The 13,104-nt window shown below is 39.7% G+C and overlaps 1 protein-coding gene across 2 annotated transcripts in view; it reads right to left on the bottom strand.

The window, feature by feature from the left end:
- Positions 1-13,104, bottom strand: part of pof1b (POF1B actin binding protein) — a 38,256-nt gene that overhangs the window by 15,513 nt on the left and 9,639 nt on the right. For both annotated transcript variants that reach the window (XM_005915990.3, XM_005915991.3), the window contains exon 3: positions 2,951-3,219. In XM_005915990.3, coding sequence (XP_005916052.1) covers positions 2,951-3,219 — 269 coding nt within the window. The remainder of the gene's footprint in view (positions 1-2,950; positions 3,220-13,104) is intronic.

Raw genomic sequence — 13,104 nt, 5'->3', positions numbered from 1 at the left:
ACCTGACCTACAGTTCATCCTTTTTTCTTACCTTGGTTTCCTGTACTAACATGCAGAGTGATGTGAAAATTAAGCAGAAACTGATGACGGTGAACATGTGCAAAATCAGCATGGATCATTCAAAATACACGTGCTGTACCAGGTTACGTTTTCAGGTGTACATACTGTGCAGGCACTCCTTATGATTCACAGACAACATGTGTACAGCTATATACACAATTAAAAAAATACAAATCAAAAACTGCAGAATCCACTGTCAGCAATCACAAAAGCACAAGAAAATTCCAAAACATGTGATCCAGAATGCTATTATCACTCTTGCACAGCTCAAACACGGCACGAAGAATCTTTTGATCAAGTTTTCAATCTGATTTGAAAATGCTTTCCTGTTTCTTTAATGTAAACCATCTCCAACAAAACTCCAACTTGTCACACCCGTGTCCAAAGCACCGAATCTCTCCCAAATGACAGAGCAATCACACAGTTTGCAGGTGACACTGATCACCACAGTTCTGTTGTCTCCCACAGCAGCTGCAAACAGTGCTCACACACTGTATAGATCCAGTGCTGTGGTTCATCTCCGTCTTTAGTATATTGATTATAAAATGGGGAGCGACATGCTGGGTGTGTGGATATCTGAATGGGCTTCACCAGCATGACCTCACCTGGGAATTTGAAGGGGAACTGCGAGGTACTGTAAGGAGATCAGAGACGAGAAACTGTGGGAGTTACGAGCGAGAGAAGCCAACCCGAAACTCGCCTTCAACCTGTTTGAGCATGTTGCACATGAAACTAATCCAAGCTGCCAAACCCAGTGTCTGTCTCCATGACAATCTCACACAGCTTATCTAAATGGTGTACAGCAGTCCAAGTCAAAACGATGTATGCGTATAACATCTCACCTTTCCGTGGACAGACAGAAAGGTGTGATGTTAAAGAAATATCCAACATTAGATGATTGGTGCTTGACGATGGGGTTGCAGATCGTGCCGGTGTCAGTAAAAGATCTCCCACAGGTTTTTTAGTTTTTCATGTCTGTGTGGACTGGAGTCATCATGGAGGCCCCTCCCCTCATGATAGAAAGGTTTCATCATAACGTGGAGGTGAACAACTCCGTAATGGTTTGAAAGACAACTCCCTCTAATGCAGTGGAGCATGATGCATTGGGTAATTTAACCAAAGCATGACACAGATGTTTCTCAGTTGTGCTAAACTCCAAAATCTGGTAGAAATGGAAGATTTCTTTGCGAAAGGCTATTTGTCTGGTAATAAGGACCGGGGTTTCCTTTTGTCCCCTGGTACTTTACTTATTCCAGAGTAAGATATTTGAAATTTCCTCTTCAAAATAAATCCATACTTCTCAGTTAAAACTTTTCTTTTTTTAAAAGCATATCACACAAAATAAAAGCTTCGTGTTTTGACTAGGTCATGGCCAGCTTTGCATTCTGCACTAAAACTGTTGCAGAGCATGTCTGAGAACCAGACAATAGATGTCCTCATTTCACATCACTGCTTAAATAGCAGTGCAAGAAGTTGAAACAGGGAGCAAGAACGCTGTGTGAGTTTTTTTCATAAACTCATTCTTTTCAAGTAGTTCTTGCATCTGCTTTATATAAGAATAGAGGTTAAAATGCTAAAATTAAATAAAAATCAAAAGTAAGCTTGGATTTAACCTCAAATTATGAAGACTCTTCCCTTAGGCTATTTTATTACAAAACACTGCATATAGTTTAACTGCTGTGCAGATGATAACCAGTTATATTCACGCCAAAAATATTCCTAAAATGAGAAACATCCTGTCACATCCTGTGATACTAAGAAACTAGTCCACACATCTGGAACAATTGGAATTCCTTATTATCAGGCTTTTTTTTAAAAAAAAAAACACAGTCTAGAAGGAGAGACTATAGTAGGCTCCAGAACTGAATTTAAAATCCTTCATCTCACCTACAAAGTCTTGAATAATCAGGCTCCATTATATCTTAAAGGATTAGTACCATATCTTACTATCATACCTGAAATCTGTCTGTGTTTGTTCCTTTTTCCAATGCAGGAACTCCTGCAACACTTAAGGAAAGAGGAAAAATTTTATTGACTGACCAACGCGTCATTTTTGCTGTGATTTGTTCCTTCACCAACTCTTCCTACACAATCAGAAGTTGAGCAATCCAACTTTGCAACAAAGAACAAGATATGTCAACAGGCTAAAACTACCAAACTTTACTTTGCTATAAAAGGATTGCATCGTTTTCATTTCACAACCACCAGCACGAACAGGCCATTTGCTACTTGTTTATTCAGTGGTTCTTAAAGTTTTAGAATGGGAGGCGGAGCCTCTCCTCTGAAAACAGCTTCAAGTTTGAATTCAGACGACAGACATCTTATCTACTTTTATGATTATACAGTAAAAAAAAAAAATATTAAAAAGTATATTGTTTTGTTTTGTTTTTTAAATGAACTGAATGAAGTATATCATTAATGCTGGATCAGATGACCCAGAAACATCCATTAGTTATGGCTCAGGCTGCTGGCGGTCTTCCCATGATGCATTGAAGGTTTCTTCTGTGCTCACGTCATTCACTCCCCATGTGTTTTATTACTGTCTTCTCTCTTATAGTGGCTTTTGTCCCCTCTCCCTATGCTCTCTTTTCTTTTCCTTCACTCCCATCGACTAGTTGAGGCGCAAAGCTGCCGTTCTCTAAGCCGAGTTCTGCCAGAGGTTACTTCCTGTTAAGAGGAAGTACTTCCTCCCTATTGTTGCCAAGTGCTTGTTCATAGGGGATGTATTGATTGTTGAGATTTTCCCTCTAATTTTGTGGGGTGTGTAACTTACAATATAAAGCATCTTGAGGTAGCTGTTTTTGTAAATTAGCACCAAATAGATAAAGTAATTTTAATCTTGTGTGTACACTGATGTAGATGTGAACTTAAATGCCTAAAGTTTACTTACTGTCCACGGATCTTGGACACATGCTCGGAGATGTAGGAGTGGATGTCGCAGTTCTTCCTGTAGACATCAGCCAGCAGCTCGCCGAAGTAACGTGTGTCCAGCTTTGTTGGCTCTGGTATCTCCTTCAACTCAGTCCTCACCTCCCTCCTTGAGATCTTCTCTATCACTGGAGGTGGTTTCGACTGTATGACATTAACAATCTCCACCTCCTCCACTTCTACAGCATCCCCTTCCTCCTCTTCCTCCTCCTCTTCTACCTCCAATTCAACCTAGAAGTACCAGGACAGAAACAGATCCATAAGCACTGTGTTTTATCCGAATGACATGATTAAGTCCTTTTTCAGTCTTTTTTCATGGTTAGTTAGCCAAAGGCTCTCGGAAACAGACACTGCATCGTATTCAAGAGAAAGCAGACATTTCTGCAAATCTGGACAGCACACATCAAATCAATCAATGAATAAATAACATTCAGATCAGAAGTAAAGTAAATAAGTCTGTTAGGTAACCTGTTGGTTCTTGCTTTCCTCTCTAGAAAGGTATTTTAAACATTTTTAAAGAAAATCACCAGAAGTGATTTAACACAAATGTAAAGACAGCAGGAAATAAGCCACACAAAACAATTCAGGACGAGTCAGTATGATGGCATGAATCTGTCATCTTTTGTCTGTTTCTCAGCCGATAACTGTAAGGAATGCAATTTTGTGCTTTAAGTAAATTCTCTTCTCAGCTACATGCTGAACACCTGCCAACAGGGATCACGCTTGAAAAGAAATCCTTAGCAGACCGAATCACAGCTGCACTAAACGGCATCTTAAACCTTTTTAAAGGTTAAATAAACACATTAAAAATTGCAGCTTATTAAACTGCTGCTTCAAAGGCCCCACTATTCTTGAGAGGACTTTCTAGGAAGGGTTAAAAGCCAACTACCAGGAGGCTGCACTCTTTTATTTACATAAGGATTACTTAAATATGTGGGGAGACAAGGCTTGGATGGCAGTTTGCATTCCAGTTCATGTCTGAAGCTGATGGGGTTAAGGTCAAGACTGTGCAGGACACTTAAATACTTCTGCAGAATTGTCTTCATGGCTTTATGCGAAGAAGAATCATTGTGTTGAAATGCTGAAGGGGCTTCCCTGACCTGCTGGCCTTCACTACAAATAAAGATCCTATCCAGGCCTGAACCAAAAGTACTGATCAATATTGGACATTTAAAAACAGGTGGCTGAAATCTGCCATGCTGCACTTCCAAACTACACTCAATCAAAGCCAAACACATCTGTCAGCTGCAGCTCTGTGCATGTAGCAGCAGAGAATTGCAAAATGCTGGCTGTTAAAAAGCACTTATTCACAACTCAACCCTCCAGACCTTCAGTGACATCTTACAACAAGACAATCTCATCTCTGAATCTTTTCAGCTGAGGGAAAGTCCCAAGTAGTGGCTATAATTATTTACAGAGGAACAGAGAGACAGACAGTGACTGAGAGGAAAAAAACACTCAATGGTTTTTCAGGCATGTTTGTGTTTTGCCCATAATTCGAGACATTAATATTTCATTCAAGTTTACACACGAGGAGAAAAAAACTAAGATGAACCAAATGAGTCGATACTGTCATATTAAATCTTTAAACATTTTATTGCTCAAGAGCTATTAGGTACATGGACAACCAGTCATTAACATAATAACTGCACTTTGATTTTATATCTAATTTCACTTTCTGTCCACTACAGGACAGATATGTTTCACTAATACAATATTTGGCAGGCATTTTCACAGGGATACAGATTTTACAGGAACAGTCAAGCTGTAGTTTTTTAACTTTTTCACAATTTTAAAATTCCATCCATCCATCCATCTTCATCCGCTTTATCCGAGGCCGGGTCGCGGGGGCAGCAGCCTAAGCAGAGAAGCCCAGACCTCCCTCTCCCCAGCCACCTCCTCCAGCTTATCCGGAGGAACACCAAGGCGTTCCCAGGCCAACCGAGAGATATAATCTCTCCAGCGTGTCCTGGGTCTGCCCCGGGGCTTCCTCCCGGTGGGACATGCCCGGAACACCAACCCCAGGAGGTGCCCAGGTGGCATCCTTGTCAGATACCCGAACCACCTCAGCTGGCTCCTTTCGATGTGGAGGAGCAGCGGCTCTGCTCTGAGCCCCTCCCGGATGGCCGAACTTCTCACCCTATCTCTAAGGGAGAGGCCAGCCACCCTTCGGAGGAAGCTCATTTCTGCCGCTTGTATCCGCGATCTTGTTCTTTCGGTCACTACTCGTGGCCATAGGTGAGGGTAGGGACGTAGATCGACCGGTAAATTGAGAGCTTCGCTTTTACACTCAGCTCCCTCTTCACCACGACGGAAGAGGGTGAATTTTAAAATTGCTTACTAAAAAGTAACGTACAGCTGGGGCTCTTTGTTTACAGTTTCAAAGAGCAAACAGGGAGGTGATGTTCCCGTTATTTAAGTTTTGACTTAAAAAATACGAAAACTTAAAACTGTGACGAGTTTTACGTTTTAAAGTTTTAACTTTTTTTCATGCATTAAAACGTAAAACTAAAACTAGACTGAACTGTCTGACATGTTTTTAATGTTATAAATCACTAGTTGCACCCTTTCCACCACTGCTTAAAGGCTCAGTATTAACAATTAAATTAATAACACCTTATAAATAACAGTAATAAAACTAATAAAGACTCATCAACAGGCACATACTGTTTTTTTTTTTCGTTTCTTTTTACAGTTCACAGGTATAATTCATCCTGACTTTTATGTGAAAAAAGAACCCTACACAGGTTTTTACTGTCAGTGTGATCATGTTATTGCCTGACTCTGAGCACAGTATGTACTAGCAGGTTTTTTTAAGGCCTACCTGTGACTTAGGTGCACAGAAGTTGCGATGAGTGTGATGTCATGGTTTTGCAATGTACATCTGCGAGAATGCCAGCATCAACATAAAGAGTCTGGCACCACAGCTGAAACAATTCCTATTCCTGCTTATGCATTCTGTTAGTACAGAACGAGTACTTTTTACTTTTGGTACTTTAAAGTACATTCCACTACTAACGCTCCAGTTCTTACTTAAAAGGTATTTTTACGTGTTGAATTCTACTTATGGCACTTTTAAACTCAGGTATTTAAACACAGCAATTTGGCCAATTTGACAACCAACACTGGCGCTAACACTGAAAATCATGGCATTAAAGCTGCAAAAACAGCTACTTTATTATGTTCTAGGACTTTTTTAAAGATTTCTCTGCATTTTTTTATTTAAAAATACCTGCGTGAATGATCTTTCCGGAATGGTAAACTCAGAAATTTCTTTTTAAAACTAAATGCGTTGGACTAAACAAAGATAAGGATAAGATAAGATATTTCTTCCTACACATCCAAACCGTGGCTGAGCAAAGTGGTTCAGCCAGATTCCACACAAGCTCGAGGGAAGATCACAAGCTGGAATTTCCCACCAAGTGAAGTTCAAAGCATTGTGCCATTGGAGAGTCAGCAGGTCCTGCACAGAGCACTACAGGTGCAGCTTCTTTCACCACTGTCAGAGAGGTGTTTATTCACTAATACTGTGTTGCACAGTGCTAAAGAGAAAGGTGTTTTAAAATGTTTTGCTCATAAAAGAGACATACACAAGACTACAAACAAAAGAACTCTGCAGGATTTTTCTATAATTCATGCAAAAAATAGTTTTTTCCCTCCACACGATTAAACACTGCACACATACACAAAGACGTTACTGCAAGGTTGTGTCAACAGATTACATCATAATTTACAGCTTTTACTGATGAACTAGTATTTCAGCATATAAGGTACATAAACACTACCAGTGGGAACCTTGGTTGTAATGCGGCAGGTTTCCTTTATGCATGGCTCATATAATAAACTGCTGTGTAAGTCCTATCAGGAAACAGTGGCACAGGAGGTGAGTGTTACTATTGTTAAAATAAGGGTCAAGGAAATTCCAGAGAAGGGAAGAAAAGCACATGTAGTGAAGCTGTTTAAATGCCTGAAAGACAGCAACAAGCTCAGGTAACTTCTCACAAGCTCTGGGGAGCCAGAAATGCAAGACAATCGCTTACCTGTGTGAGACAAGCCTGACTAAACCAAAAAAACTGCTGAAGTTTCAAAACTTTAATCCCTCAACAGAAAGAAAGGCTTATCTCAATGTTATCTTTAATTTTTGCAAAGTGAAAATATAAACATCCCTCTAATCCTGAAAAAACCCACAGTAAGTTTCATGCGCATGATCTGTGTTACGTACTAAGTTAAGTCTCCCACCTGTTAGTATATTTTATTTGTGCCTATTTTATTTTATTATTTTATTTACTTGTATTTATTTGGTTTCTGTGAAGCACTTTGGCATACATCTGGTTTTTAAATGTGCTATATAAATAAAATTGTATTGTATTATGAGATGTGAGGCACAACAGACAATGAAAGCAGCACAAAAGCATGATAAACAGTAAGTAAAATGCACGTTTTTATATAATAAATCACACAAAGAGCGATTTTGTTTATTAAAACAGGTCCAGCTCTCACAGAGGAAGAAAAAACAAGCGACTCAGATGACGCACAACTCTGGTATTTGACAGGCTGTAAATCCTATCTAGACACTGTGAAACCTCGAGGTTGGTTAATGATCCCACACAGAGCTCAAAGGTCACAGCAGTGCCAAAGACTGGCACTACTTTCTCCTGTTTCTAATTCTTAAACAGTAAGAGTAAAATGGGAAACAAAAGGAATGAGGCGGCTACACAAAAACTATAACAGCGTGGAGGTGGGTGTGTCTGCAGAGAAAAGGAGTGTAGAAATGACTGACGGGCAGATCACTCTGGACACAAACACGACTCTAAAACAAGCCGCTTGCTATCAGCAGACATGCTGGTAATGGCGTGTAATCTATATAATATAATAATATTATTAGTTTTCACAGGTTAGTGTCAAAAGTGTAAATATCCTCCTTTTTTAAATAAACTATATTCCACAGCTACACTCACCAGTCCCATTTAAAGTGACTTAAATGAGTTGATCTGTGATCTCTTTTATCTGTAAACATGCACATACAGCTTGGTGGCAATGTGGGTAGTTCCAATGAATAAAATCTCTCACAATGCACGACAGACGACTGGTATGAATGTCACGGTGGATCCGCACACTGATTCAACAGTCTTTTAAAGCCACTTCCCACACGTCTTAGATTAAAAAACCAAAAAAACAAACGGATATCAAAAAGATATAAAACTGCAACAAAATCTTCAAATTGCATACATTTATATATCAGGTCAATAAGTTCAAGGCTTTGAGCAAAAATCCAGTTTTTTGCTCAAAGAGCCTGAAATTAAACTTGACCCCTGAGCTCAATGCTCAGTGTTTGTTACAATGTTCGCTTTTTTTGTGCTATTTTAAAGCCTAAACATGTGTTAGCTACTCAAAAATAATACCAGTCAGTATGTCACTACAGGTTAATGCAAATAATCATTAGTTACAGCCTTTCAGCAGTATGAGGGTAATCGCGTTTCATGTTTACCATCTCAAATGGTTGAGGTGCTCCAGGTTGATTTTCTTCTTCTTAACTGGAGATAAGATTGTTTTTACCTGTGATAAGAAATCAGGTATTTTAAGTAAACGTGGTTAAAAAAAAAGTTGAAAAAGCAGCAGCTTCCTGTTTTGAATGCAAACAAAACTCTTTCAGCCTTCAGTAGCTGACTGTCACGGGCTATGAATGGAGCTTCCACAAAGAGCAGTAACTCAATACATCATCACCTCACTTCTTCACCATGGCAGGCCTTCTGGTCAATGTGTGTGTGGGTCCGTGTGTGTGTGTGTGTGCAGGTCAGTGCATGAGCCACACAGGCTCTCAGAAGCCTGAGTGACTGAGAAACACTAGAGATTGTTACTGGAGAGAGAAGAGTCACGTTACCACACAAGCCTCTTTGTGTGAGTCTCTGTGAGTGTCTTTGTGTGTGCATACTGAAGAAAAAATCCTTATCATGCATGACTCAGTCTGTCTTTTTAAGACTTTTTAAATTATTTAATTAATTTTAATAATTTTAAATTATTATGAATTATTGAGCCAGGAACAGTCAGAAGCCGCATTAAAATGGGGAACTGAGGTGAAGGTGGGTTGCAAAGCTGCTTGCACATAGCCATCTACTGTTGGCAGACTGAAGCAGCCTAAACTGAACTTCCTATTGAGACTCATATATAAGTTTCTGCTGAGCAATCGGCCATCATGTGAACGGCAGAGACACCTGCTGATATGTCGACATCTTGGCAAGCCTGAACAGACATTAAATTAAATTTTTAAAGACATCAGACGTGTAAAATCCTTCATTCACAAAAGTGAGACACGAGACATTTTAATCTTGTTAAAAATAAACATTAAAATGGGATATTATTACAATAGAGTTTAATGCTGTTTTAAGCCAGACCTTTAGTTCACAGTTTTGTCCACAGTTTTCAGATTCCCTCAGTAGGAAATAAATAACTCACTGGAAGCCACCGAGTAAAACTAAAACAGGAACTCAACAGGATGCATTGAACAGGTGGGATATTTGTTAGCTGGCAACACTGCATGTGTTGGGTTTCCAATTATAGTGCAGGGGCTTCTGTGATTATGACTATTAAGTTTGACCTTTAACAGGTACAGACTGTGTTACCTTAATGATTAGATGCTTGGATGAACCACAGTTTTGTAGCTCAGCAACAGCACTGACATGTAGTGCATGCTCGTGAAGATGGATTCAGTCACTGAAAACAAAAAAGGCACCGCACTGGTAACCAGTTAAGCTTAGACTATCTGTCTAATTCATTTTTTAATGAATTAGAAGCAGCTGAAATAACCTGGCTCCATAGTGCAGTGCCTTATACATTCGCCTAAATTTGAGAACGTTTCAGGAAGGGCATATGGTGTAAAAAATCTGCAAAAATCGCAACATTCAACGCTACTCGCAGTGGTGACCCCCTTGTGAATATGGGAGCAGCTGAAAGTAGCCAGAAGCAGGTAAAACAACACGAAAGCCTACCAAGCACATAGACTCAATGTCACCATAGCAACAAGGAAACTACCTTGGATGTAATAAGTGTGTGAAGCAGTCATCATTAGCAACTCTGTTTAATGCTGACACAACTACCTTCGATTTGTTTAGTTTACAACTAAGTAGTGCAAAAACCAGCTGATTTCAGAGTGCCGCCCAAAGGAGCAGACATTTATTTGCTTGGCACTTGACTGGATGGGTCATCTGTTTGATATTAACAGCAAACTTCAATCAGTCAAATCAGCAAGTGATACGAATCATGGAACGCCGAGGAGGACAAACAAGCCGCAGTCTGAGTAGCTGTAAAAGCTAGCAAGCAAATAACAAAGGTAACTATGGAGTTAGCATGTCATTAGGTGATTCTATTGTGCATAAAAGGCAGTCACAAACTGAAAATAGTCAAAAGGTGATTGGATGAACCATGTACTGTCATATGTAAAGCCTGCAGTACATGATGCTACTTTATTAGTCAGTAGTCATAGGACACTGAACGGGTCCAACAAACTGTGGCTTGGCCACAAGTCCACAGTTTGAAGCCAAACCACAGTTTGTCTTGAAGGCAAGACGGATTCACATGTGATAGTGATATCCTACAAGAATCCAGCTGCACCAGAAAGTATTATTTACACAACGTGTACATCAAATAATGACTACAATTACAAAAACATCTCTGGGCTTTTGGATATGAAGAGGTCAAAAGCTGGGGCTCACTCTGAACAGATCACCAGTCTGTATTTCTCTCATTTATGTGCCTTCAATAAATTGTGAGAAAAAAAGACAACAAGCATGAATGAGATCAACATAGCTGTGCCGGCTTTTTGAACTACAATTGATAAATGACTTTTAATCTGCTAATTTAATGGCAGTTCAACTTTCACAACCCCAAACCAAAACAAAATGTATAATCCATTAGCTTCAAAGAAAAAATAAAACATGACACTGACAACGAAAAAATTTGAAAACTTGAACAGACACTATGAAGTCAACTCAACTGAAAACCTCACTGAAGCCAAAGTGATTGCAGCATAAGGTTATAACTCTGTGGGTGTCTGTGGGTGTTTATCAGCAGAGAAGACTGAGGAGCAGATGGTATACTCATGATAAAAAACATGATGCATTTCAGCTCTTTGAAACTTGCTGATGTTTGCAAGGAGTTGACACTGCAGAAAATATGACAGGAAACTCACGTCAGACAGGCTGGATCTGTGTGGATCACCTGTTTGATCAGCTGTTGATCTTTTTAACAAGATAAAAAAGTGGACAGTGATAATTCCTAAGAGATTCCTTAAATTTAAACATTTAAAACATGATATCATCGTTCTTGCTTCACCTCAATGTGACTCCCTTCTTCACCATCCTATAATTAGGCTTGAATACCTCACATACCACACAGCTGTGAGAAAAACCCTCTAAAGAAGCATCGGCGCATAAACCTTCAGAAACCTTCAGCTCAAACACAGCTAATCACATTCACAGAAGATAGTCGTAAAGACTGCATCCTCCACACCAAACATGTCTGTCAACAACCATCCTGCTTAATTACCCATGAACCTGTAGTTTTTCATTTGGCAGCGAATTTTTGTCAGAGCACGAAATACTTCAGGGAATCCTTGAAATCTGATTCTTTACACGGCATCAGAGATGTAGAAGTTTCCATCCATTGTAAAAGACAGAAAAAATGCTGAATGTCGCTTCCACATCAAATATCTTCCTAAGAGAAACTATAAAGCCACACATTAATGCGTTGACCTTTACTATGTGAGAATTTACTATGTGCTTGCTGAATCACAAGTCATTAAATCAGACAGATCTCCTCTTCGGGGTCGTCTCTGTGCACCTCTGCACCCGTTCTAGCCCTGCTGCTATTTTTAAATCACTCCATGCAAGCACATGAAAAATTCACAGGAAGGCAAATCCACAGCCAAATGTTGTCCCTGAGGACTCCACAGTACCGTTCCTTATTAACGGTCTGGTCCTGTGGGACACATGTAAAAACCCTCCTCGTCCTTCTACTGACACATAAAGGTTGAGATAGTTTGACAAATATGTTAAATTTGAGGTTCAAAGTTAAAACAATTACGACATTCCTTCCCAACATTCATCCAAGTCAGAACAGGAGTTCCTTGGAGCTAATCTGCCCTAAGATGACCTTTGAGATGGAGTCTCCAAACCTTAAGATCCCTCCCCTGTTATTCTAAGATCATATCTGTTTATTTTGGACAACTGTTTTTCTTCTTCATTTTTTTTTTATTTTGTTAAAAAACTGATTGCAACATCTTCTGTCATAAGCATTAATTCATGAAGAAAAAAATCAGAGTAATTATGAAAACCTTCTTTAGCTGCACCCCTGTTCTCGTTCGTCAGAGAACCGTGTTATGCTCTAAAACTTGCTCCGTGCAGGTAATCCAAGTGCTTTCGCACAAAAGTGGGAAAACATGAACCTGGCAGGGTGAATGAACAGGCCAAAACTACTGCCACACAGACAAAAGCCCTCCTGTTTAATAAAAATGAATCCTATCCTCAAGCAACAAGATTTCGCTTCACATAAAGCAAGAAACACATGTGCAGACATGCTTTTTACTATACCTTGCAAAAGCTGGGGCCTTCATGTAACACATGAATCTGCTACCATATGAAATTTGCGTTTCATTGCACCAGATGTCACAGTCAAACCTGCTCCCAGGTCATAAATATGCTAATATATAGAATTTTAACTTCAGCCTGTACAGACCTGCAACTGTAAACTTGCATTTGCATGCAAAGCAGTGGAGCGGTGTAGAGTGTCCTACGGTCACTGCACGCTGATTGGCTCTGTGACAGCAGCATTTTAGGTAGTGATGCATTTTAGAGAAGCGTCCCTTGCGTGCCTGTGGAAGTCTGTTTATGTTGTGTGTGTGTGTGTGTGTGTGTGTGTGTGAGAGAGAGAATAGGTTAAATGTTTTTTTTCACTGTGGGTAACATTTTCAAAACTGGTCCGGCAACTTTTTTCTCCTTTGATCTTCCCGTGTTTATCGCTAGAATTTAAGCCGAGACTTGGCTGGTGACAAACATGATGTAGGTCACAGCGGTAATGGTTACCTGGTCAGTGCAAAGGAAGCGCTATATTCATTTTCTTCTC

This window comes from Haplochromis burtoni, unplaced genomic scaffold, assembly GCF_018398535.1.
Source record: "Haplochromis burtoni strain Fernald_Lab_line unplaced genomic scaffold, NCSU_Asbu1 Contig_17, whole genome shotgun sequence".
Lineage (NCBI taxonomy): Eukaryota > Metazoa > Chordata > Actinopteri > Cichliformes > Cichlidae > Haplochromis > Haplochromis burtoni.
Note: the sequence above shows the minus strand (reverse complement) of the source record. Positions and strands in the feature narration are given on the sequence as shown.